Source organism: Hemiscyllium ocellatum, chromosome 37, assembly GCF_020745735.1.
Source record: "Hemiscyllium ocellatum isolate sHemOce1 chromosome 37, sHemOce1.pat.X.cur, whole genome shotgun sequence".
Classification (NCBI taxonomy): domain Eukaryota; kingdom Metazoa; phylum Chordata; class Chondrichthyes; order Orectolobiformes; family Hemiscylliidae; genus Hemiscyllium; species Hemiscyllium ocellatum.
The window spans coordinates 3583318-3611193 of NC_083437.1; the positions used below are offsets into that span (position 1 = coordinate 3583318).

General features: G+C 42.2%; 1 protein-coding gene across 1 annotated transcript; it reads right to left on the minus strand.

Annotated features, from left to right (window-relative positions):
- LOC132833545 (cartilage intermediate layer protein 1-like) lies at positions 1-27876 on the minus strand. Its single transcript, XM_060851907.1, has 8 exons — positions 27813-27876; positions 26843-27017; positions 17390-17487; positions 16323-16497; positions 10189-10286; positions 4770-4944; positions 4581-4678; positions 1-161 (listed from the first exon to the last, which is right to left on the minus strand). Exons 1-7 carry the CDS (start codon positions 27874-27876, stop codon positions 4588-4590), a joined length of 876 nt encoding a protein of 291 aa, XP_060707890.1. The 3' UTR covers positions 1-161; positions 4581-4587.

Consider the following 27876-nt stretch of genomic DNA (forward strand, 5'->3'; position numbering starts at 1 on the left):
GTCTATATGATGTGACTTTCTCTCCGTAACTGCTTTTTATTTGTCCCCAAATCCATCAGACTAATGTTTTATGTACAGCAACTTCATCAAATATTGAGCCTGAAGCAGGCCTGGCTGGCTCCAGAAGCAGGTCCTGTGACTGCTTTCCTGCTCACTCGTCCCTAGAAAAAAATGACATGCGATTAGGAACTTCCCGTGTTTTTAGAATCAACTTAGACATATGGACATAAGACAGTGGTTACACTGTCTTGTTGGGTTTATACTGGTAGCTAGGAGATAGTGAGGACTGCTGATACTCGAGAGTCAGAGCGTGGCGCTGGAAAAGGCACAAGGCAGGCAGCCTCTGAGGAGCAAGAGAATAGATGTTTTGGTCCTGATGAAGGGTTATGCCCAAATCTTCAACTCTGGTCAGACACCGCCTGACCTGCTGTGCCCTTTCTGGTGCCACACTTTATCGACGTATATTGGTAGATGAAGATTGAGAAGCAAAAGTGATGACTGTGACTCATGGAAATCTGCCCACTAGCAAGAGCTCTGTACAACTGCTGCACAGATTAGGTTTCAAAACATTTAATATTTAAACATTTTTATGAATATCTGCTCTCTCAAACCACATTACAAAAATAGAGTTGAGTTCAGAATGTACCAAGAATTCACTTTTAAAAGCAACTCAGTTTCACAAAAGCATTGAGCTAAATTGAAGTGGGATGTCTTTGTTCCCTGGATTAAGCAGAGGCTTTTTTTAATGTTAAAAATCACACAACTCCAAGTTATAGTCCAACAGATTTAATTGGAAGCACATTATCTTTCGGACTGACGCTCCTTCATCAAGGTGGGAGGTGTACATGGCAGATACTCATGTGACTCAGCCAACGTTGTCTATCTTATACGTTGCAGGCAAGGATGCCCGGAGGCATGGTACATTGGGGAAACCGAGCAAAGGCTATGACAACGGATGAATGGGCACCGCACAACAATCAACAGACAGGAGGGTTCCCTCCCAGTTGGGGAACACTTCAGTGGTCCAGGACATTCAGCCTGGGTGACCATCCTCCAAGGTGGACTTCGGGACAGGCAGCAGTGGAAAGTGGTCGAGCAGAGGCTGATAGCTAAGTTCAGGACCCAAAGGGAGGGCCTCAACCGGGACCTTGGGTTCATGTCACACTACAGGTGATCACCATTACACTATACACACACACAGATATTCCTACACACACATACTCTCACATACACACGGACACAGGCACACACAGACATCCACACACACCCTTACAGACATCCACACACACCCTTATAGACACACACACTCCCACACTCACACACAACCCCCACCCCAGACACATAGACAGACAAAGATCCACATGCACACATACATTTTGTGTGGTGAATTTGTACTTGCAGAGTTACATTGCACTTTGCTCAAAAGCTGCATCCACTCATGTAGAACTCTGAGCTCAAAAACTGCATGAATTTATGTAAAACTCTGTCATCTCACTTTTTAGAATCAATCTAAACATCAGGTCATAGACAGAGAACACAGGGGGCTAACACCTTCAACATATTGTCTAGCTATCACCATTGTTAACAGCTAACCTGAGAATGCAACTTTAAAAAAAAGGGTTTTGTGATTTACACATGAAAGAAGTGAAACTATCACTGTATTCTAACAGATGAAAGGCTTAACAGACAACCAATTTTTCAATGTATAATTTCAGTTACATCACACTGCAAATTTTTGCTATAAATTCTGTGTTACGATCGAGCCCTCCACAATCACCTGATGAAGGAGTGTCGCTCCGAAAGCTCGTGTGCTTCCAATTAAACCTGTTGGACTATAACCTGGTGCTGTGTGATTTTTAACTTTGTAAACCCCAGTCCAACACCGGCATCTCCAAATCATGGCTTTTTTTAATGGAATGGAGAGTGAGGATGATATTCTTTGTGTTCAATCCATCAGGCTCAATGGTTCTTTTGTAGTGAATTATCATGCAATGCTTAAAAATGTATTTCTTCAAAGATTAATGTATTTAAAGAAGTGCAACTCAATGAAAATTTACACAGAAACTCTTATGAATCCTTTTGGGACAAATCTTCTGATGTCAGCACTGACCGAACCATATCCAGAGGCCCACATTTGAGGTGTGCATGGCCACAATCTTAGAGTAAAAAAATGAGGTCTGCAGATGCTGGAGATCACAGCTGAAAATGTGTTGCTGGTCAAAGCACAGCAGGCCAGGCAGCATCTCAGGAATAGAGAATTCGACGTTTTGAGCATAAGCCCTTCATCAGGAATGCATTCCTGATGAAGGGCTTATGCTCGAAACGTCGAATTCTCTATTCCTGAGATGCTGCCTGGCCTGCTGTGCTTTGACCAGCAACACATTTTCAGCTATGGCCACAATCTTATACAATTATGACTTTTGTGGAAGTCTTTATATGTATGAGAGTGTGAGCCAGGGCCAGAAACATGGTAGATTGCAACATGACTCTGATGTAACATCATATCAGGGTTTCCATTTAAAAGCCTCTCCAAATGTCATTTCGCCTGATAGTGATATGATCCTTGAGGCAGGTATGGTTCCTGAAAGCTGAGGGGACCTTGCCAGGTAAATTGGCTCATGAATCTTGGGGAAAGCCTGTTGCGGATTGTGAACCTTTCAAAAGGTATATTTAAACAGTTTTACTAACTTCATATGTCATAGCCTAATAGTGTACGATAATTCAAATATACTTAATTACTGCTTTAAAATTATAAGAGTCTGTCCTTAAAAGGTAAATGACCATTAAATTGTGCATGCATTTCCATGCATGAGAGTACTTTAACTAATGGATACAGTGTCTATCTGTTTCAACTATATAGAAATCTGATTTAAGGTAGGTTACTATGCTTTGAATTTAGCATTGATAATAAATTTAAAACTCAGAACACTTTGAGAAAAGGACTCCTTTGACTTGAACAGCATTGGGCTTTTTAAATAAAGGAACGGGCAACTGATCAAGCAACTTTAATGATGCCTTTATATTGAGCTGTGTAAGGTTTATTTAGCTGTGAAATATCATGCCATTTCAACTGCAGTGTTGCGTTCCAGGCAACATTAATGGATTTAGCTCAGTGGAATGTGGATATACTTTGTGGGGAGGACTGTACCTTGTTTTGCTTTATAGTTTTATGAGCAGTTAAAATAATTAGATGTTTAGAAGAGGGTTACGAATATTAGTTTATTTATTTTGACAGAATAATCATCACTTGACGGGAAAGGACTTTTTTTGTGAAAAAGGTTTTTTCTTCCCAGTGAGTTTGTAAATTCTGTAGATTCTAGTTGAAAGAGTATAGAGAATGCATGGGGGCATGGGGAATGAATGGGCAACATTGTGAGGGCATGGAAGATGCTTAGATTACATGAAAGGGACATGGGAGTATGGAAGCGAATAGGGGACATGGAGAAATTTGGGTGGATGAGGGGTATGAGGATTAGGGGGCCTAAGAACCATGTAGAGGATTAGGACAATGACCCCACGGAGGTAGGCCTTTTACACTGCTGGCTTCACCTGCCTCCATGCCTCCACCTCTGATCTGCTATTGGAGGTGGCTGCCTTGTCTTCAGCCCACTTGGAAGACTGCAATTCCATGTGAATGGAAGACTTTCAGAACTTAGGAATGCAACATTGAGCAATGGCCTCACCACACTTCCTGATCAAAGTAGGAAATTTTCTTGGAATCAAATGCAATCCACATATAACTTATAATTCATTTGACAATTAACAGTAGAAATGTCACAAATATGGAACTGAAAAACCAGAAAGATGAGAGACTCTCAGACTCAATCTTTCATTGTTGTGTTGTTTCTTCTTACTAACTGAGAACGACAGACCTTTTGAGGTGATCCTTCATTTGCCATTTTAACCTTTTCTTAAAAAGTGTTGAAAATAGTACAAAAGCCGACGCTACTGTTTAGCAAGGCTAGAATCAACCTTTGTATATACAGCTGCTGGGCACAATTTATCAGAAATATTGCAGATGATGTAGACCCATGTTTGTCTAATATTTGAGCATGCTCATCCATATTTTATGGCAAACAGACTCCATTTTTACCGGAGTTTGGGTTTTATTGCACAGTGTGAGCACTGAATTTTGAGAGATATAATTATTCATAAACAGCAGGGAATATCTGTAGAACAGTCAAGCTGTCAATCTATTTAAATAGACTACCTTTTAAAAATTGAAAAACAGCTTACATATATCTGTGAGCTGAAAAAAACTGCACTTTCAGTTCTAATAATTGTGTATTGGTACAATCTTAAATGCTATATTGTAGTATTTCTATATAGCTTAACTGTTTTATTTAATCTGTACTTAATCTCAGTATGGGTCCTGATATTTTCCCATGGTGTGTGAGGTGGCAGAGGGTTGTAAGGGCAAAGAATGAAGGGACAAGACAATGTGAATGTTTTGGCATGAACTGACACAGTAGGTAAAGGAGGCCATAGGCTCCACCTTGCCACATCAACCCACAATACCTCCTCCGTCAATACAATCAAGGTAGTCAACAAATCACTGTTTCCAAATGTCCATTACTCACAAAAAGATTAAGGGCAGGTAAATCGTATTTTGTAATCTTCACAGAGCTTAAACTTTTGTTCTTTATTCACACAAGTAAACCCAGTCAATGCGCTGCACCTATTGAGGCAAAACCAAAGAGGAGGATGATGTAATTGGTAAAACGTAAAATTGCAGTATGAAAATACTGTAGTACGAGTAGTTTAATTACTCAGGAATAACATCCCCAGTGCTTGAGGCTGACTGGTTTGACACTGTCTGTACTTCACAGGCTATTGGGTTATCGCAGATCTGACCAGGATATTCCTTCCGAAGGTTCTCCAGATCCTCAAAATCACCATTTCCTACTGGGTCATCACGATCAAACCATTGAGTTTTCTTACTGCCTGGTTAAAGGAACAAATCAAATGGAAATTGTTAGCAACGTGCCAAAAGATGGAAGCAGTGTTTTTATTTTTACTAGGTGCAGGGAATCTTCCTGGGAGACATCCAATTGCACAAAATCAATACACTGTCATTTACCATTGGCCAGAAACAGAACTGAATGCACAGATAAATACCATGGCTGCAACAGCAGAATGAGGCTTGGAATTCTGAAGCAAGTAATTTACTTCCTAACTCCCCAAAGCCTGCCCACCATAAGATACAAGTGAGAAGTTTGCCAAGTCCCACTTGACTGGATGGATACAGTTCCAACAATGATCAAGAAACTTGATATTATCCTGGACAAAGCAGCACCAAATCCACCAATTTCAGGATTCACTTCCTTCACCTGATGCACAGGATCATGGAGTCAGATCTACAGCACAGGATAAGGCTTTTCATCTTATTGTGATGAGGCTGGTCAGAAACAACCACCAAATTATTCTAATCCCATTTTTTTCAGATTTATCAAGTAGCCTACACCAAAAACACTGCACTCGTCTACACACCTGGTCACTTCTTCAAATAATTTAATCAAGCTGCTCAGACATGAATTTCACTTAATAAAACCATGCTGACTGTCCTTAATTAATCCATGCTTCTCCAAATACAAGTTAATCCTGTCCCTCAGAATTGCACACAATAGATCAGCACAACCAAGATTGGATTGAGTGGCTTGTAGTTTGTTGGTTTATCACTTGCTCTCTTCTGGAATAATGGTACCACATTGGCTGTTCTTCAGGCTTCTGGCACCTCTCCTGTGGCTAGAGCGGAATTGAACAAGTGTCCCTGCTATTTCCTCCTTTGTCTCACTCAACAACCTGCTTTACATTTCACTTGGCTCTAGATATCTATCCATTTTAAGCATGTCAGGTCACTTGGAACCTCGTCTCAGTATGTGCTAATTTCTTTAATTGTATCATAGATCTTTCTCCTGATTTCTACATCCATATTGTCTCTCACTTGTGCACACTGACACAATGTATTCATTTAAAACCCTCCCTAAAATCTCTGGCTCAATGCACAAATAGGTTCGGCTCTCTCATTATCCTTAACATAACTGCAAAACAATTTCGGATTTTCTTTTATTTTAGCTGCTAGCACCCTTTCATGTTCCCTTTCAGCTCTCCTAATCTCCCTTTAAGTTTGCTCTTGCATTTGATACTCCATTAAGTCTTGTGATATTTTGAGCTCTTGGTACTTGTCATATGGCTAATGTACCTGATCTACACATCCCTGAACACTATGGGCAATTTAGCATAGCCAGCCCATCTAATCTGCACATCTTTGGACTGTGGTAGAAAACTGGAGCACCCAGAGGAAACCCACACAGACATGGGGAGAACATGCAAACTCCACACACACAATTGCCCGAGGCTGGAATCAAACATAGGTCCCTGGCACTGTGAGGCAGCAGTGCTAACCACTGTGCCACCCATAACAATCTTGAATCTACCAGAGTTATGATCACTGTCTGCAAGATGTTCCCTCACTAATAGTCCAACAACTTGCCCAACTTCTGTTCTTGTTTCAATCTTCCCATAACAGCCACTCTCAGTTTGAAAGTCTCAGTGCATACCTACCAAAGTTAATTATCTTCCTGATGAACATCTCAACAGGTTCATAAAATAATTCTACATGCATTTCATGGTGATCTAATATGCTCCCTTTTTTAAGGGCTCCACATGTACAACATGTACAACATTTTCAAACTGTTATGAACACTAATGAGACCAGATTTATGTCGTGGACTGATTAATGACCAGTAATGTTCTTGTTTAAAGTGGACAACATTTGCAATCCTAGCTACTTGGTAAGAGAAGAAAACCACAAGATACCATAGTTTTGTACAAACAGCAATAAGATATAACGTTAGAACTATAAAATAATCTACAACATAGACGTAACTTATACTTCAACGTCTTGAATTAACATGAGGAATACATAGGTAATAGACAAACAGTAGTCAAATAGCGAATAGATAGATCCAATGGGTTCCTCAGCAATTCCAGATTTGGTGATACTGTGGATCATAAGCTCTCAAAACATCGGCTTCGTAACAAAAGGTTTCAATTCTTCACTTTACAAGATTTAACTTCAGAACATCCTCAGAAACTGCTCTATTACAGTGAACGATTGCTTGAATCCCAAGAATTTGATTTGTTCTCCTGAGACTGTGTTCTACTGGATTCCTGAGATTGCACTCCAGCTCCTACTATCAGCTCCATTCCAGCTCTTTCAGAGACAGATAGTTTCACTAGGCTGACACTATCCCAGTGCTTTTTTGAGGTTCAGTTGCACCAAGCAAATAAAAGGAGAGTAGGGACAAAATCAATTGACTAATAGGAAACTGAGAATTATGGTCAATGGATACATTTTCATGCTGGAGGAAGGTCTGGAGGGAAGTTATCCAATATCCAGTACTAGGACTCTTGCTTCTTCTGATGTTTATTAATGATCTTGATTTTGCAAACTTGGAACCACTGTGAAGAAGACAATGTAGAACTTCAAAAGCATTCTGATAGGTTAGTGGAGAAGGTGGATCTGTGGCATTCAATGCAGAAAACAGAATTTGGAAGGAAAGGTATGGATAGACAAGTAAAAGACAGGGGTTACAAGTCTAAAGGAGTGTAGGAGCAGAGGAATCTGGGTGTATACATGCACAGATCATTGAAGGTGGCAGAATAAATGAGGAGAACATATTAATATCCTTTAATTTTCAAGTCTTATCTTAACCTCTACCTTTTAAAATATATGTAAATCCGTGCCCCCTGGCTATTGGTCACCCTTACAAATGGAAAAAGTACCTTCCTATTTATGCTTCTCGATCTTACACACCTCTGTCAGGTTTCCTCTTAATCTTCACTTCTCCAAGAAAATCCCCCACCTCTTTAATCTTTCCTAATAGCTTACACCTTCCAGCCCAGGCTTCATCCTGGTAAATCTCCTCCACATCCTCTCTAGTGCAATGCCATCAGTATAACCTGTTTATTTTTATATTCTATGCTTTGGCTAATAAAGGCAAGTATCCCACATACTTTCTTAACTACCTTATCAACCTTCAGAGATCCATGAATATGTACACCAAGTTCCTCTGATCTTCAATTTTATGGTCTGTTGCTTCTGTTTGGACCTGATTCGGGCCACCATAATCTGTTTCTCAAAAACAGGAAATGAGCGCACCATGTGATCTCCTGACACAGACTGAAAACTAAAGCCATGTAACAGCTGCTAGGGTTAAGGCTCCCAAGGAATCAGCATAATGAAGATTAGTTTTTAAGTTTCAAAGGCACATAATTGGCAATTGTACTCAAAGTTGATCTCAGTGTACCACAGTACAACACCTCATTGTCTCCAGTGAAGAAATTACTAGCACCAGTAAAGAAATAAAACTGCGCAGTTCCCCGATTTTACTTATTCTTTCAAGGGTCAGAGGCATCACTGGCAAGACCAACATTTGTTGACCATCCATCCAATCCCTTACTTCCAATTCCTCCGCCTCCGCCGCATCTGCTCCCAAGAGGAGCAATTCCACTCCAGAACATCCCAGATGACCTCCTACTTCAACGACCGCAATTTCCCCTCCCATGTGGTTGATGATGCCCTCCAGCAAATCGCCTCCACTTCCTGCACCTCCGCTCTTGAACCCCACCCCTCCAACTGCAACAAGGATAGAACCACTTTCCACCCCACCAATCTCCAGATATATTGCATCACCCCATTTCTGCCACCTACAGTCAGACCCCACCACATAGATAATATTTCCCACCCCACCCCTATCAGCATTCCGCAGAGACCATTACGTCCGTGACTCCCTCATCTTTCCTTGACAGCGCAAGACGCATAAAACCTGCACCCAAGCTGCCCCCTTACCGCCATCCAAGGCCCCGAAAGATCCTTCCAGATCTGGCAGAGATTTTACTGCACATCCAAGCACCTCATCTACTGTGTCCGTTGCTCTCGATGTGGTCTCCTCTACATCGGGGAGGCAGGGATGCCAACTTGCGGAATCTTTCAGGGAACATCTCCCGGACACATGCACTAAACAACTCCATCGCCCTGTGGCTGATCACTTCAAGTGCCCTCCCACTCTGCCAAGGACATGCAAGTCCTGGGCCTCCTCCATCACCAAATCCTCGCCATCTGACGACTGGAGGAAGAACACCCCATATTCCGTTTTGGGATCCTCCAACCACATGGGATCCATGTTGATTACAAGTTTCTGCAACTCTCCTCCCTCACCTTAACCCAGATCTAACCCTCCAACTCCGTACTATCCACTTGAACTGTCCTTCCTGTCCATCTTCCTTCCCACCTACCCACACCATCCTCTGCTCCAACGAATCAGAATCACCCCCCACCTTCATCTACCTATCACATTCCCAGCTACTTTCCCCCAGCCCCACCCTATCCCTTCCATTTATCTTTCAGCCCCTTGGCACGCGCCTCCCTTCCCCCTACATTCCTGCTGATGAGTTTATGCTTGATACGTTAGTCTCTGATCCTCAGATGCTACCTGACCAGCTGTGCTTCTCCAGTACACACTTTGATTCTGATCTCCAGCATCTGCAGTCCTCACTTTATCCTCTTCCTTGAATTTAGTAGCTTGCTGATCCATTCCAGAGGACAACTAGATTAGATTTTAGATTAGACTTACAGTGTGGAAATAGGCCCTTCGGCCCAACAAGTCCACACCGACCCGCCGAAGCGCAACCCACCCATACCCCTACCTAACACTACGGGCAATTTAGCATGGCCAATTCACCTGACCCGCACATCTTTGGAATGTGGGAGGAAACCGGAGTACCCGGAGGAAACCCACGCAGACACGGGGAGAACGTGTAAACTCCACACAGTCAGTCGCCTGAGTCGGGAATTGAACCTGGGGTCTCAGGCGCTGTGAGGCAGCAGTGCTAACCACTGTGCCGCCGTGCCGCCCACTATTGGCCAGCCTGGGTAAGGATGGCAGGTTTCTTCTCCTCAAGGACACTAGTTTTTACGTGGCTACCTTGTTCAGTACAATTTTCACAATGAGAGAACAAGGGCACTGAGGCTAGTTTTCTATAGCTGCCACATACTTGCTTCTTTCAAACAGAGGGAAAGAATTTCAGCCCTTTAATTTTCTGATACATAGACAACATTCAACACTGCATCACGATTAGCAAAGTGGAAGGGTAGATTCCACAAATGAAACGTTCAAAACTTACAAAAAGAGCGAGGACAGGTAAACCGTATTCTGTAATCTTGACAGCTCTGGTCTTTTTGCTCAGCATTTACACATGCAAAGCCAGTTGAAAGGCTGCACCTGTTTAACACAGAATAGAAGCATGTGTTAATCTAATAATTAAAACAATTCACACTCTTTGAAACAATCCCAATTTCCTAGGAACAGGAGTAGGTCACTCAGCCAGTTTTGCATTTAGTTAGAATTCAAAGTTTGTGAGAAGATTTGTAGCTCAGGTGCTTGTTGTTGTGGTTCTGTTCGCGGAACTGGGAATTTGTGGTGCAGACGTTTTGTCCCCTGTCTAGGTGACATCCTCTAGGAATTCCCTGGCTGTTCTCTGTTTGGCTTGTCCTATAATAATAGTGTTGTCACAAACAGAGAACAGCCAGGGAATTCCTAGAGGCATGGCACTCATCCACAGATTCAATCAATAAGCACATTGACTTGGACCCAATATACCGACCACTGCAGCGGACAGCTGGAACTGACAACCGGAAGCGGCAGAGACAACCCACTATAAATGCCGGAGGAAACATCACAGAAGCGCTTCACAGGAGGCTCCCAAGCACTGAAGATGTCACCTACACAGGGGACGAAACGTCTGCAACACAAATTCCCAACTCGACGAACAGAACCACATTTACTTAGAATATTGCTGATTTGTAACTAACTATATTTCCTGCCTTAGTTTCACAATCTGTAATATCCTTCCCCAAAAGGAATTCATCAATCTTATATCTGAAATCTTTAATTGATCTATCCTCACCAGCTTTTCAGGAAGTGAGAACTCCAGATTTATGCAACAGTTTGCTCTGAAGAGGTGCTTCCTGACATTACCCCCTGAACTGCCTAGCTCTGATTTTAATTTTCAATTGAACCCTCCAATGCAGAACGAGGCCATTTGGCCCATTGAATTCGCACCAACACTCTGAAAAGCCTCTCACCCAGAACCAAACCCCCCTGCTATCCCTAACCACGCCCCCCCCCAATTAACCATGGCTAATACACCTAACCTGAACATCTTTGGACTGTGGGAAGATACCAGAGTCCCTGGAGGAAACCCATGCAGGTACAGGGAAAATGTGCAAACTCTACACAGACTGTCAGCAAGGATGGAATTGAACCCAGATCCATGGTGCTGTGAGGCAGCAGAGCTAATCACTGAGCCACCATGCTACCCAAATTTTATACCCTCCATTCTGGACTCCAGAAGAAACAGTTTTAACTGAACTACCTAAATATATCTTTTAGTCCTCTTACCTTGTTAAATCGTTCTTAAATCCTTGTGTTGTTTTCTGCATACACGCTTATTCATTGAGTATACAACATGGAAACAGACCCTTCGGTCCAACCAGTTCATGCTAACCAAAATCCCAAACTAAACTAGTCCCACCTGCCTGCACTTAGACCATATCCCTCCAAACATTTAGACCATAAGACACAGGAGGAGAGATTACTCTGCCATTCATTCACTGCTGCTAGGTTTTTCAAACCTCATTTTCCCACTTTTTGCCCATAATTTTGATTCCCTTTGCAATCAAGACCCTATCTCAGTTTTAAGTACACTCAGTGACCTGGCTTCCACAGCCTTCTGTGGTAGTGAATTACACAAATTCACTATTCTGGCTAAAAACATTTCTCCTTATCTCCAGTCTAAACAATCTTCCCTTCACTCTAAGGCTGTGTCCCTGGGTCCTTGTCTCTCTTGCCAATGGAAACATCTTCTCAATGTCCAAGTTGTTCAGTATTCTATAAGTTTCAATCAGATTCCCCCCCCCCCCCGCATCGTTCTAAACTCCATTATGTATTGTCACAAAGTCCTCGAATGTTCCTCATATGCTGAGCCTTTCATTCCTGGGATTATTCTCGTGAACCTCCTCTGGACTCACTCCAGGAAACATGTAATGGCCCTGAGGTATGGGGCCCAAAATTGCTCACAACAATCTAACTGTGGTCCTACCAGAGCCTTATAAAACCTTAGAAGTACATCCCAGTTTTTATATTTTATATTCTAGTCCTCTCAAGATGAACGACAACAATGTATTTGCCTTCCTAACTAGGATAAAGTGAGGACTGCAGATGCTGGAGATCAGAGCTGAAAATGAGTTGCTGGAAAAGCGCAGCAGGTCAGGCAGCATCCAAATTGCAGGAGAGTTGACGTTTCGGGCATGAGCCCTTCTTCAGGAAAGAAGAAGGGCTCATGCCCAAAACATCGATTCTCCTGTTCCTTGGATGCTGCCTGACCTACTGCGCTTTTCCAGCAACACATTTTCAGCTTTGCCTTCCTAACTACCAACACAACCTCACATTTTCTCACCTTGTATTTCATCTGCCAATTCTTCACCCACACTCTGAACCTTCTGCAGCCTCCCTTCTTCCTGAATACTACCTGCCCGTTCACCTATTTTTATATTATTTGAAATCTTAGCCAGAATGCCCTCAGTTCCTTCATCCAGATCCTTAATGTATAAAGTGAGAGGTTGTGGTCCTAACACTGACCCCTGTGGAACACTGCTAGTCACCATCCATCCCTTTATCCCCATTCTCCGCTTTCTGCCAAACAGCCAATCTTCTATTCATGCTCGTACCTTGCCTCTAATACTATGGGCCCTTATCTTACTCAGCTGTATCCTGCATGGGGGGTACCTTATCGAATGCCTTCTGGAGGTCCAGACAGAAAACATCCACTGGCTCGCCTTGGTCTAAGCTGTTTGTTACCTCCTCAAAGAATTCTAACAGACTTGTCAGGCATGACCTCCCCTTGGTGAAACCCTGCTGATTTTGCCCTCTTTTACCATTGATTTACCAGTCTTCAGAAATCTCATCCTTTACAATAGACTCTTAAAATCTTATCTGCAACTGAGTTCAGGCTATTCAGCCTATAATTTCTCACCTTTTGCTTGGCTCCCTTCATAAACAGAGAGGGAACATTAGTGATTTGTCAGTACTCTGGGAGACTCCAGTGACACCTGAAAGATCACTAGTAAAGCCTCTACTATCGCTTCAGTATCTCCTTCAGAACTCTAGGGTGCAGCCCATCTGGTCCAGGTGATTTATTCACTTTCAGACATTTCAGTTTTTCTAGCACCTTCTCCTTGGTAATGGCAACTGTATTCATCTCTGTTCCCCCAATTCTCTTCAATGTTTGGGATATTACTAGTGCATTCCACTATGAAGACTAATGCAAAGTACTTATTCAGTTCCTTAGCCATTTCTTTGTTCCCCATTACTATTTCTCCAGCATCATTTTCCAGTGGTCCAGTGTCCACTTTTGCCTCCTTTTGCTCTTTATATATCTAAAGAAATGCGTGTAATCTTTCCTAATATTACAGGCTAGCTTACCCTCATATTTAATCTTCTCCCTCCTTATTTCTTTATTGTCCTCTGTTGGTCTTTGCAGGCTTCTCAATCCTCTGGTTTCCTCCTGCCCTTTGCCACATTGTGCACTTTGTCTTTTGCTTGTAGGCTGTCCCTGCCTTCCCTGGTCAGCCATGGTTCCCTGGTCAGCCAGGGTTGCCTCATCCTCCCATCAATATGCTTCTTTATTCTTGGATGATTTTTTGCTGCGTCTCTCGAATTACTCCCAGAAACTCCTGCTATTGCTATTCCATTGTTTTTTCTGCTAGGCTCCTCTCCCATTCAATTCTGGTCACACACACACACACACACACACACACACACACACACACAGACAGACAGACAGACAGACAAAGACCCACATGCACACATATATTTTGTGGGGTGAATTTGTACTTGCGGAGTTACATTGCACTTTGCTCAAAAACTGCATACATTCATGTAGAACTCTGAGCTCAAAAACTGCATGAATTTATGTAAAACTCTATTATCTCACTTTTTAGATTAGAATCAATCTAAACATCAGGTCATAGACAGAGAACACAGGGGGCTAACACCTTCAAAATATTGTCCAGCTATCACCATTGTTAACAGCTAACCCGAGAATGCAACTTTTAAAAAAAGGTTTTGTGATTTACACATAAAAGAAGTGAAACTATCACTGTATTCTAACAGATGAAAGGCTTAACAGACAATCAATTTTTCAATATATAATTTCAGTTACATCACACTGCAAATTTTTGCTATAAATTCTGTGTTAGGATTGAGCCCTCTACCTGATGAAGGAGCGTCGCTCCGAAAGCTAGTGTGCTTCCAATTAAACCTGTTGGACTATAACCTGGTGTTGTGTGATTTTTTATCTTCATTCATCCAGTGTTTTTTAAAGTTAGATTCCTAACCCTTTCCAAACACCCTGTCATATTTTGTACGCTAGAGACTTTAATAACCTCTCCTGAGTTCTCCTTTCTTTTTATTTTTTGCATTTCTCAATGTAGTTGAATCCCCCCCACCACACAGATGTTAACCTGCAGCTTTGCTTCCAATTGATCATTATAATTATTCATGTACTTATCTAAATGTCTTTTAAACATTCTAAATGCACCACATCTAACACAATATCTGGTAGTTCATTCCTCACACGAACCACTCTGTTAAAAAGAAACTGGTCCTCATTTCTTTTTTAAATCTTTCTCCTCTCACCTTAAAAGTATGCCCCCTAGTCTTGAAATCACCCACCCGAGGAAAAAGACACCAGCCATTCATCTTATCTATGGCCCACATTATTTTATAAATCTCTTCAAGGTTATCCCTCAACTTCCTACACTACAGTGAAAAACGTCCTAGCCTATTCGGCCTCTCCTGATAACTCAAGCCCTCCATTCTTGGTAGTATCCTGGTAACTCTCTTCTGAATATTCTCCAGCCTAATCATATCCTTTCTATAATGGGGTGACCAGAACTGGTTCCAGTGCTTGAGAAAGACTTCATCAATGTCCAGTACAATCTCAAAATGATGTCCCAATTCCTATACTCATAGATCTGAGCAATGAAGCAAAATATACTCCTTGTAACATATATACATAAGCAATCCTCTAGATCAGTGATTCTCAACCTTTCCTATGGCCACGGCCCCCCTATGAGCTCTTCTCAGGTTCCATTGGCCCCCCCTTTCAAACATGGAGTGGATAGACAGAAAATCATTCCAGTTTTCAGTATGTGGCCCCCTTCAAATGTGCCAAAGCCCCTAAGGGGCCATACATCCCCGTTGAGAATGACTGCTCTAAATCATCAGTACCATTCTAGTGATTCATCCAGTGTTCACTGGTTGTGATTCTTCCACAGATAACATATCCTTACTGAGTTGTGAGGCTCAGAACTGAATGCAATAGTGCAGTCTCGCCAGAGCTATATGGATCTAAAGTATACTTCCTCCCCTTTTACTTTAGCCCCTTCAAAATTATGTTAAGAATTTTTGAAGTAATTTGTGCCACTACAATTCAATATTGTCTATACATGGACATGAAAACCTTTCTGTTTCTAGCTTGTTCTCATGACTTAAAATATATTGCGATCTACCATTTCTGTTAATGCCCAAAGTGAGGTCACTGTTGAAAAATAATGTGTTGCTATTTCAGATAGAAATGAGGAGGAGTTGTTTCTCACAGAGGGTTGAGCTCTTTGGAACTTTCTTTCTCAAAAGGTATTGGAAGCATTATCTTTGAAAATTCTTACTGTAAAATTAAATAGATTCTTGATAAGATAGGAGGTGGAACATGAAGTAATCAGATCAATCATGATTTTCTTGACTGGTGGAGCAGGCTCGAGGGGTCAAGTGGCCTACTCCTCCTAATTTGAATGTTCGTACAAGCTCACATATTCCACTTTGAAGTTCAGCTACCATAACTTTTCCACTAGTTTAGTATGTTGTGTCGTTTTGCAAGTTTCTGCCCTTACCTACACTTTGTATTGTGCTTGCTAACCTGGTGTTGAACAATATGTTTTCTATTTCTTTAAATAAGTCACTGATAAATAAATTGAATTACTAAGTCCCAGTGTGGGACACCAGTAGTCATATCATAACAACTGGAATATATATCCATTACCCCTACTGACTGTCTAATACCTTCTAACCAATTCACTATTAGTGTAAAAAGGTTGCCTCCAACCTCATGTATTTTTATTTTTGCTAACAGTTGATTGCATGGAACCTGATCAAATGTCTTCCAGATGTCCATATAAGATGGCAGGTATCATTATTTACTCAGAAACAATGTCTCCAGTACGTGAGGCAGGAACACCTTCTGTTGTCTCTACTTCGCAGGCAGTCGGATTACTGCAGATTTTACCAGCATTTTCTTTTCGAAGATTCACAAGATCTTCATAATCCCCATTTCCGGAAGGGTCATCTCGATCAAACCACTGGGTTTTGCAGCTGCCTGGTTTAAAGGAAGACAAAGACTGTGCTGTCAGCAACAGTTCAACACTTGCAGTTTTAGGGCAGAAACTCAAAAATGGTAAAACCTGACTGTTTAAAAAATGCTAAATAAAATCGTAATAAATTTCGACAAGAAAGCAATCCAGTATTTTTTCACTTCCTCCTTCAAAGAGATCACAAATTGAGAATTCCACAGGAAAACAAGGTGCTGTCTTTTCAAATTTATTTCAGCAAAATATTGCAGATGCTAGAAATCTGAAACAAGTACAGAGGATGGTGGAGAAAGTTAGCAGGTGGGGCAACATCTATGGAGAAAGAAACAAGGTTAATGAGTCTAGTTTTGAAGAAGTCAGTTTTGCAGATGAATCATACCACAGATGCTGCCAGGCCTGCTGAGTTTCTCCAGCATTCTCGGTATTTGGCTCGAGAAAGAATGCTGCATTCAGCAAAAATAACACAGCAAGGGATATTGCTCTAAACAAAAGTTCCAATTTGATCAGCAGTTCTTAATAGGCAACCGTGCTCACTTGATTGAGAGCTACTGAGATTGAAGTAATAGGGCCATGGACACAAGGCTCTGTACAGTCAGTAGTGAGTTTTTAGTTGTACAGTCATGGGGGTTGACAATGCTTCTTAGGGTTGTTAATATTTGTAGGAGCCTCAAACATGCAAAGGGATTGCCATGGTAAAGCACTGTTACATTTCACACCCCTACCCATCCAGATTAAACATAGTACAACTTGCAGAACATTTGGCATGATTATCCCCAGTGAGAAATTTTGACTGTTACTTATAAAATAAATGGATAATACAGCTGCAGCATTGCATCTAGAAATACTACTTATGAATTGGAATGTAGTACACAAACACCATTTAAAATGTTAATTACTTACAAAAGGATTCAGGACAGATAAATCGTACTCTGTAATCTTCACAGCTGCCATTTTTTTGCTCTGCATTGATACAGGTAAATCCAGTTGAAATGCTACACCTGTTGAATGTAAATGGAATGATTGGTTAGTGCAGTTCTCAAAACTATTCATATTTGAGAAATAGGCCTGAGTGTTCCAGGTCCCCAAAAGTAGAACAGAATTGGAGGGAAGATCCAAAAATGGTGCAGGAACTCATATTCTGGGTAATTACAGACCAGTGAGCCTGACATCAGTGGCGGGAAAGTTACTAGAGAAGGTACTGAGGGATAAGATCTATTTATATTTAGAAAAGAATGGGCTTATCAGTGACAGACATCATGGTTATTTGTGGGGCAGTTATTTAAGGAAGTGACCAAGTTGATAGATGAAGGAAGGGCTGTTAATGTCCTACACATGGACTTTAGTAAAGTGTTTGATAAGGTTCCCCATGGTAAACTAATAGAGAAAGTGAAGTCACATGGTGTGCAGGGTGTTCTAGCTAGGTGGATAAAGAACTGGTTGAGTAACAGGAAACAGAGAGTAGGAGTTGAAGGGAGTTTCTTGAAATGGAGAAAGGTGACCAGTGGTGTTCCACAGGGGTCAGTGTTGGGGCTATTGTTAGAACATAGAACATAGAAGAATACAGCGCAGTACAGGCCCTTCAGCCCTTGATGTTGCGCCGATCCAAGCCCGTCTAACCTACACTAGCCCACTATTCTCCATATGCCTATCCAATGCCCGTTTAAATGCCCATACAGAGGGAGAGTCCACCACTGTTACTGGCAGGGCATTCCACGAACTCACGACTCGCTGAGTAAATAATCTACACCTAAATTCTGTCCTATACCTACCACCCCTTAACTTAAAGCTATGCCTCCTCGTAATATCTGACTGCATACGTAGAAAAAGGTTCTCATGGTCAATCCTATCTAAACCCCTAATCATCTTGTACACCTCTATCAAGTCACCCTTACACCTTCTTTTCTCCAATGAAAATAGCCCCAAGTGCCTCAGCCTTTCCTCATACGATCTTCCTACCATACCAGGCAACATCCTGGTAAACCTCCTCTGCACCCGTTCCAGTGCCTCCACATCCTTCCTATAGTATGGCGACCAAAACTGCACACAATACTCCAGATGAGGCCGCACCAGAGTCTTATACAACTGCAACATGACCTCAGGACTCCGGAACTCAATTGTTCTACCAATTAAAGCCAGTACACCATATGCCTTCTTCACAGCACTATTTACCTGGGTGGCAACTTTCAGAGAGCTGTGTACATGGACACCAAGATCCCTCTGCTCATCCACACTACCAAGTATCCGACCATTAGTCCAGTACTCCATCTTCTTGTTACTCTTACCAAAGTGAATGACTTCACACTTACCTACATTGAACTCCATTTGCCACCTTTCTGCCCAGCTTTGCAGCTTATCTATATCCCGCTGTAACCTGCCACATCCTTCCTCACTGTCAGCAACTTCACGACTTTCGTATCATCCGCAAACTTGCTCACCCAAACTTCTAGCCCCTCCGCCAGGTCATTTATAAAAATGACAAACAGCAATGGTCCCAAAACAGATCCTTGCGGAACACCGCTTGTAACTGCACTCCAAGATGAACCTTTACCATCAACTACTACCCTCTGTCTTCTTCCAGCCAGCCAATTCCTAATCTAAACCTTCAACTCAACCTCAATGCCATACCTCCGTATTTTCTGCAGTAGCCTACCATGGGGAACCTTATCAAACGCCTTACTAAAATCCATATACACCACATCTACCACTTTACCCTCGTCCACCTCCTTAGTCACCTTCTCAAAGAATTCAATAAGGTTTGTGAGGCACGACCTGCCCTTCACAAAACCATGCTGATTATCCTTGATCACATTATTCCTATCCAGATGTTCATAAATCCTATCCCTTACAATTCTCTCTAAGACTTTGCCCACAACAGAAGTGAGTCTCACCGGCCTATAGTTACTAGGGCTGTCCCTATTCCCCTTCTTGAACAAGGGAACCACATTTTGCTATCCTCCAGTCTTCTGGCATATTCCTGTAGACAACGAGGACATAAAAATCAAGGCCTATGGCTCTGCAATCTCCTCCCTTGCTTCCCAGAGAATCCTAGGATAAATGCCATCAGGCCCAGGGGACTTACCTATTTTCGCCCTTTCCAGAATTTCCAACACCTCTTCCCTACATACCTCAAAGCCATCCATTCTAATTAATTGTGACTCAATATTCACGACGGCAACAATGTCCTGTTCCTGAGTGAATACTGACGAAAAGTATTCATTCAGTGTCTCGCCAATTTGTTCAGCCTCCACATGCAACTTCCCACTACTATCCTTGACTGGACCTATTCCTACACTAGTCATTCTTTTATTCCTGACATACCTATAGAAAGCCTTTGGGTTTTCCCTAATCCTACCAACCAAGGACTTTTCATGTCCCCTTCTCGCTGCTCTTAGCTCTCTCTTTAGATCCTCCCTGGCTACCTTATAACTCTCAATCGCCCCAATTGAACCTTCACGCCTCATCTTTACTTAGATTGTTGTTAGTGATACACATAAATGATCTAGAAGACAGCGCTATCGATATGATCAGCAAGTTTGTTGATGACACGAAGATTGGTGGAGTAGCAGAAAGCATAAGGGACTGTCAAAGAATACAGGAGAATATAGATAGCCTGGAGAGTTGGTCGGAGAAGTGGCAGATGGTGTTCATTCCAGGCAAATATGAGGTGCTAAATTTTGGGAATTCTAATTCGAGACCGAATTATACAGTGAATGGAAGAGCCTTGGGAAAAGTTGATGAGCAGAGAGATCAGGGAATTCTGGTCTATTGTACCATGAAGGTTGCTGCACAAGTGGATAGAGTGGTCAAGAAGGCATATGGCATGCTTACCTTCATCGGACGGGCTATTGAGTCTAAGAGCTGGCACGTCATATTAAAATTGTCCACGACAATGGTTTGGCTGCATTTAGAATACTGTGTACAGTTCTGGTTGCCACATTACCAAAAGGATGTGGACACTTTGGAGAGGGTGCAGAGAAGGTTTACGAGGATGTTGCCTGGTATGGAAGGTGCTAGCTATGAAGAGAGGTTGAGTAGGTTAGGATTGTTTTCATTAGGAAAAAGGAGATTGAGGGGGGACCTAATTGAGGTTTACAAAATCATGAAGAACATAGACAGGGTAGATAGAGATAAGGTTTTTCCCAGGGTGAAGGATTCAATAACAAGAGGCCACACTTTCGAGGTGAGAGGTAAAACGTTTAAAGGGGATACATGCGGCAAGTACTTTACACAGAGAGTGGTGGGTGTCTGGAATGCATTGCCAGTAGAGATGGTAGAGGTAGGTATGGTAGATTCATTTAAGATGCGTCTGGACAGATGCATGAATTGGTGGGGCGCAGAGGGATACTGATGCTTAGGAAGTGAGCGACAGGTTTAGACAGTAGATTTGGATCGGCTCGGGTTTGGAGGGCCGAAGGTCCTGTCCCTGGGCTGTAAATTTTCTATGCTCTTTGTATCAATTTCAAGATGCCATTCCTGTCACTGGCTGCTGTTAAGAATGAGATGGAGAAAAATTGGGGTATGGGATTCTCTCTCTACCAAACTGAGGCTATTTAAAAACTCATTAGCAACTTGTTATTTTTTACTGCTCACATTTGTTTTAAGGCAGGGCACACCAGTTCCTGGCAAAAAGATCACCTAAAGGCAGAAGGACCACACAAGGTTGGATAGTACAACCATGTAAGAGGGTCAGTTAGACAGAAGGAAACTTAGCATTTGATAAGGTGTGCTATGATACTGCTTAGGCACAGAATAATTGGGTTATCAGTGCCTGGACGTTGATTGACACAATTAAAATCTTAACATCACTGATTACAAGAGAAGTAATTCATGTATTGCTGGACATTGGAGTGCATCTGGGAAAATTAACAAACAGTGAATTTCAAAACTAATCTTGGAGGAACCGGTTTAGGTGAAGTTCACAACACAGAATCAGTTAATTGTTGTTTTAAGTCTGTCCAAGAGAAAGGCTGTATTAGTGAGTACAGTGGGTTCTTTCGTGATTATATGTTTTTGGAGATAAGTTTTTGGAGGGGGGGGGGGGGGGGTGGGACCCAGGGTGATAGTGAGGAAAGAGTTTGGTACAGTTGAGAACAGAAGTGAGTCAAACAGTCAGGGCAGGCAGGGACAAGGTAGGACTGATAAATTAAACTGCATTTATTTCAATGCAAGAGGCCGAGCAGGGAAGGCAGATGAACTCAGGGCATGGTTAGGAACATTGGACTGGGATATCATAGCAATTACAGAGACATGGCTCAGGGATGGGCAGGACTGGCAGCTTAATGTTCCAGGATACAAATGCTACAGGAAGGATAGAAAGGGAGGCAAGAGAAGAAGGGGAATGGCATTTTTGATAAGGGATAGCATTACAGCTGGACTGAGGGAGGATATTCCCAGAAATACATCCAAGGAAGTTATTTGGGTGGTACTGAGAAATAAGAAAGGGATGACCACCTTATTGGGATTGTATTATAGACCCCCTTATAGTCAGAGGGAAATTGAGAAACAACTTGTAAGGAGATCTCAGTTATCTGTAAGAATAATAGGGTAGTCATGGTGGGGGATTTTAACTTTCCAAACATCGATTGGGACTGCCATAGTGTTAAAGGTTCAAATGGAGAGGAATTTCTTAAGTGTGTACAAGAAAATTTTCTGATTCAGTATGTGGATGTACCTACTAGAGAAGGTGCAAAACTTGACCTACTCTTGGGAAATAAGGCAGGGCAGGTGACTGAGGTGTCAGTGGGGAAACACTTTGGGGCCAGCAACCATAATTCTATTCGTTTTAAAACAATGATGGAAAAGGATAGACCAGATATAAAAGCTGAAGTTCTAAATTGGAGAAAGGCCAATTTTGACAGTATTAGGCAAGAACTTTCGAAAGCTGATTGGAAGCAGATATTTGCAGGAAAAGGGACAGCTGGCAAATGGGAAGCCTTCAGAAATGAGATAATAAGAATCCAGAGAAAGTATATTCCTGTCAGGATGAAAGGAAAGGCTGGTAGGTATAGGGAACAGTGAATGACTAAAGAAATTGAGGGTTTGGTTAAGAAAAAGAAGGAAGCATATGTCAGGTATAGACAGGACAATCAAGTGAATCCTTAGAAGAGTATAAAGAAAATAGGAGTATACTTAAGAGGGAAACCAGGAGGGGAAAATGGGGACATGAGATAACTTTGGCAAATAGAATTAAGGAGCATCCAAAGGGGTTTTACAAATATGTTAAGGACAACTAGGGAGACAATAGGGCCTCTCAAAGATTAGCAAGGTGGCCTTTGTGTGGAGCCACAGAAAATGGGAGACATACCATTTGCATATTTTGTATCAGTATTTATTGTGGAAAAGGATATGGAAGATATAGACTGTAGGGAAATACATGGTGACATCTTGCAAAATGTCCAGATTACAGAGGAGGAAGGGCTGGATGTCTTGAAATGGTTAAAGGTGGATAAATCCCCAGGATCTGATCAGATGTACCGGAGGACTTTGTAGGAAGCTAGAGAGATGATTGCTGGGCCTCTTGCTGAGATATTTACATCATCGATAGTCACAGGTGAAGTGTCAGAAGACTGGAAGTTGGCTAACATGGTGCCACTGTTTAAGAAGGGCGGTAAAGTCAGGGAACTATAGACCAGTGAGCCTGACCTCAGTGGTGGGCAAGTTGTTGGAGGGAATCCTGACGGACAGGATGTACATGTATTTGGAAAGGCAAGGACTGATTAGGTATAGTCAACATAGCTTTGTGTGTGGGAAATCATGTCTCACAAACTTGATTGAGTCTTTTGAAGAAGTAACAAAGATGATTGATGAGGGCAGAGCAGTAGATGTAATCTATATGGACTTCAGTAAGGCGTTCGACAAGGTTCCCAATGGGAGACTGATTAGCAAGGTTAGATCTCATGGAATACAGGGAGAACTACCCATTTGGATACAGAACTGACTGAAAGGTAGAAGACAGAGATTGGTGGTGGAGGGTTGTTTTTCAGACTGGAGTCCTGTGACCAGTGGAGTGCCACAAGGATCAGTGCTGGGTCCTCTACTTTTTGTCATTTACATAAATGATTTGGAGGCTAACATAAAAGGCATAGTTAGTATGTTTGCAGATGACACCAAATTTGGAGGTGTAGTGGACAGCAAAGAGGGTTACCTCAGATTACAACAGGATCTTGACCAGATGGGCCAATGGGCTGAGAAGTGGCAGATGGTGTTTAATTCAGATAAATGTGAGGTGCTGTATTTTGGGAAAGCAAATCTTAGCAGGACTTATACACTTAATGGTAAGGTCCTCGGGAGTGTTGCTGAACAAAGAGACCTTGGAGTGCAGGTTCATAGCTCCTTGAAAGTGAGTCGCAGGTAGATAGGATAGTGAAGAAGGTATTTGATATGCTTTCCTTTATTGGTCAGGGTATTGAGTACAGGAGTTGGGAGGTCATGTTGCAGCTGTACAGGACATTGGTTAGGCCACTGTTGGAATATTGCGTGCAATTCTGGTCTCCTTCCTATCGGAAAGATGTTGTAAAACTTGAAAGGGTTCAGAAAAGATTTACAAGGATGTTGCCAGGTTTGGAGGATTTGCGCTATAGCGAGAAGCTGAACAGGCTGGGGGCTGTTTTCCCTGGAGCATCGGAGGCTGAGGGGTGACCTTATAGAGATTTACAAAATTATGAGGGGCATGGATAGGATGAATAGATAAAGTCTTTTCCCTGGGGTTGGGGGAGTCCAGAACTAGAGGGCATAGCTTTTGGGTGAGAGGGGAAAGATATAAAAGAGACCTAAGGGGCAACTTTTTCATGCAGAGAGTGGTACGTGTATGGAATGAGCTGCCAGAGAATGTGGTGGAGGCTGGTACAATTGCAATATTTAAGAGGCATTTGGATGGGTATATGAATAAGAAGGATTTGGAGGGATATGTGCCGGGTACTGGCAGGTAGGACTGGATTGGGTTGGGATATCTGGTCGGCATGGACAGGTTGGACTAAAGGGTCTGTTTCCATGCTGTACATCTCTATGACTCTAAATGGGTAAGGTTGCCAAAGACCTGCTCAGAAGGAAGACTCGAACCTACATTGGGCTCAGAGATTTTGCACCCAGAAACAATGATGGGAAACACCTTTTGCAGGAAAAGTAGAACTTCAGGAATTAGGCAGGCAAAAAGAAGGAAAAAGGTGCAGGAACATAAGAGCAACTGTGCCACCGTGGGCGGTGCTGCCTCACAGCGCCAGAGATCCAGGTTAAATTCCCGCCTCAGGTGACTGACTGCGTGGAGTTTGCACGTTCTCCCAGTGTCTGCGGCTTCCTCCCACAGTCCAAAGATGTGCGGGCCAGGTGAATTGGCCATGCTAAATTGCCCGTAGTGTTAGGTAAGGGGTAAATGTAGGGGTATGGGTGGGTTGTGCTTCGGCGGGTCGGTGTGGATTGGTTGGGCTGAAGGGCCTGTTTCCACACTGTAAGTAATCTAAAAAAAAGCAACTACTGCTGAAGACAGAATTACCTGCATGTAGTGGAGTGCGAACAAAAACTGCGACTCTCCAAGCAGATAGTCACAGAGATTGTTGCTCTCATCACTAAAGGTCTCGCTGTCACCCTGTCAGTGAGCTGAACTTCTTTGTTTGTGAAACCTTACTTGAATCAGCTCAGAGGCAGCACATCAATATATGCCATGGATCACAGATACCAGAGAGGATATCACTAAGGGAACCGGCTGCACAGGTAATTAATAACTGGCATGGCCTTGGAGGGAGAAAGTGCATTGAGTTTTCCCTCATCACTATGTTGCCCCAGATGTATGACATCATCCACAGCACCCATGTGTCCCTTAAATGACCCGGTGACCAACCAGTGAGATCTAACAACAGGGGGTTCTTCTGCTCCATTCAATGTGTCTGTTACCATGAAAGTTTCTTCCATGTGTGCACTCACTTCCCAGGCAACTCTCTCAGCTCCTTCATCTTTCAACAATCCAAGTTAACTCAGATTCTCACAGAGGAGGAGTCTTTGGAATGGTCTGTCACAAGAGACATGGAAGCATAATCTTTGAATAATTTGAGAAAGTGAATATGTTATTGTTAAACAATGGAGTTATTAGCGTAGGAAGAAACATAGAATTGAGATTATCATCAGATCAGCCATGATCTTACTAAATGATGTAATAGGCTTGAAGAACTGGGTGGTTTGTTCCTAATTTGAATGTTCAAATGTTCATATATTTAACACTAACTGCGGGTGTAGATGGATCCTAGTGCACAAGGGATATACCTTGAAGAGGTGGCGACTATCTGCTCTATCATGGCACTAGACAGAGCCGCAGAGGCGTTTCAGATTTGCCAGTACTGAGGAATGGAGTTCTGAAAGAACGGAGGTAGAAACCTGGAAAATATAGGCCAGTCAGCCTAACATCTATCATAGATAAGGTCCCAGAACCCATTATTAAGGATGTTATGGCAGTATACCTAGAAAATCACAATTTGATCACAGTGCCAACATGGTTTTCTGAAAACAAAGTCATGTTTAATGAACTTATTTGAATGCCTTAACAGAGTACATTCAAGATCATTTAGAGAGTGGGCTCACAAAATCAAAGAAAAATCAATCAAATCTCTGAACACGAGAACACTCACCTCTTTTGAATAGGTGCGTCCTACCTCAGCACTCCCAACTTTCCAAGAATTTGAAGCCTACCTTTCTGTACCATGACTCAAGCCTTGCACCGACTCTCCCTGTTTTCCTCTTTCTACATTTAGAACATAGAATGTTACAGCGTAGTACAGGTCCTTCGGCCCTCAATAGTGCACCGAACTGTGAATTTAATCTGATGCCGATCTAGCCTGCACCGTTCCATCATTATCTATATGTACGACCAGTGCCCATTTAAATGCCCTTAGCATCGGCACGTCTACTACTGTTGCAGGCAGACCATTCCACGCCTCTACTACTTTCTGAGTAAAGACACTAGTCCTGATATATATCCTAAATCTATCACCCCCAATTTAACACCCTTGTGTTATCCTTCACCATCCAAGGAATAAGCCTCTCACAGTCCACCCTATCGAATTCTCTGATTATCTTATAAAGTCACCTCTTAACCTTCTTCTCTCCAACGAAAACAGCCTTGGTTCCCTCAGCCTTTCCTTGTAAGACCTTCCTTCTATGCCACGCAATAGCCTAACAAATCTCCTCAGAAGCTTCCACATCCTTCCTATAATGTCGTGACCAGAACTGTGCGACATTGGTGAGACATGGCACCAAGGATAATCTGGGAATGCTACTTTTCAGATTCTAATTTTTAAACTTCTTCCTTTATTCCAGAAAATAGAATAATCTGTTGTTAGTTTGAAACACTACAGTGGGAATAGTTACTGTTGAATGTTGTCTTCAGAGTTTGATGCTGGGATTCCAGATATTGTCTCCACTTCACAGGCTGTTGGTGTACTGCAGATCTGATCAGGATATTCTTTCTGGAGATTCTGCAGAACTTCAAAATCTCCTCTCCCTGATGGGTCATCATGATCAAACCACTGGGTCACACAGCTGCCTGGTTAAAAGGAACACCCAAAAAAAATCATATTGTGTAAAACACTTTTACATTTTAGAATCAAAATCACAGCTCAGTAATTCAATAGAAAATATATAGAATTTGTTTCAATATATGACTGGTGTGAGATTAGTTATTTAAGTAATCAGCACAAGAGACCTTCTGTCCCATTATTTGCATGCCAGCTTTACAAATGATTTTTCCAATTTTATTCCACTCTCCAGATCTATCCTCATCGCCCTACGAAACTTTCCATTTCAATTGCAAAACCAAATCTTCTTCCATCGCCCTGCATTTACAGATCATATCTCAAGCTTTGTGGAAATTCATCTGCAGCCTGCCCTAAATCCAAATTCTTTTATTAGCTTCCTTTTCCCTGTCTACTTTCTCAAGACCCCTTAATTTTGACTTAGTTTATTAAATTTCTTCTTAACCTTCACTATTATAAAATTTGCAACATATAAATTCACATTGCTGAATTTGACAAATGCAAAGGTTTCTGTCCCAGCTATTGGTAATTTGAGATTTCTCGCAAGTCTCCAGGTAAAACTAACCTCCCCTTTTACTTAGAGCATAGGATACAGAACAGCACTGCACCATACAAGTCCTTTGGCCCTCGATGTTGTGCTGATCGCTTATCCTACTCTAAGATCAGACTAATCGACATGCCTTTCATTGTAACATCATCTATGTGCCTGTCCACGAGTCACTTAAATGTCCCCAATGTATCTGAGTCCACTACCGCTGCTGGCTTTGTATTCCACTCATCCATCATACTATGTGTAAAGAACCTACCTCTGACAGCACCCTGAAAACTTCCTCCAATCACCTTAAAATTATACCGCCACGAGATCGCCAT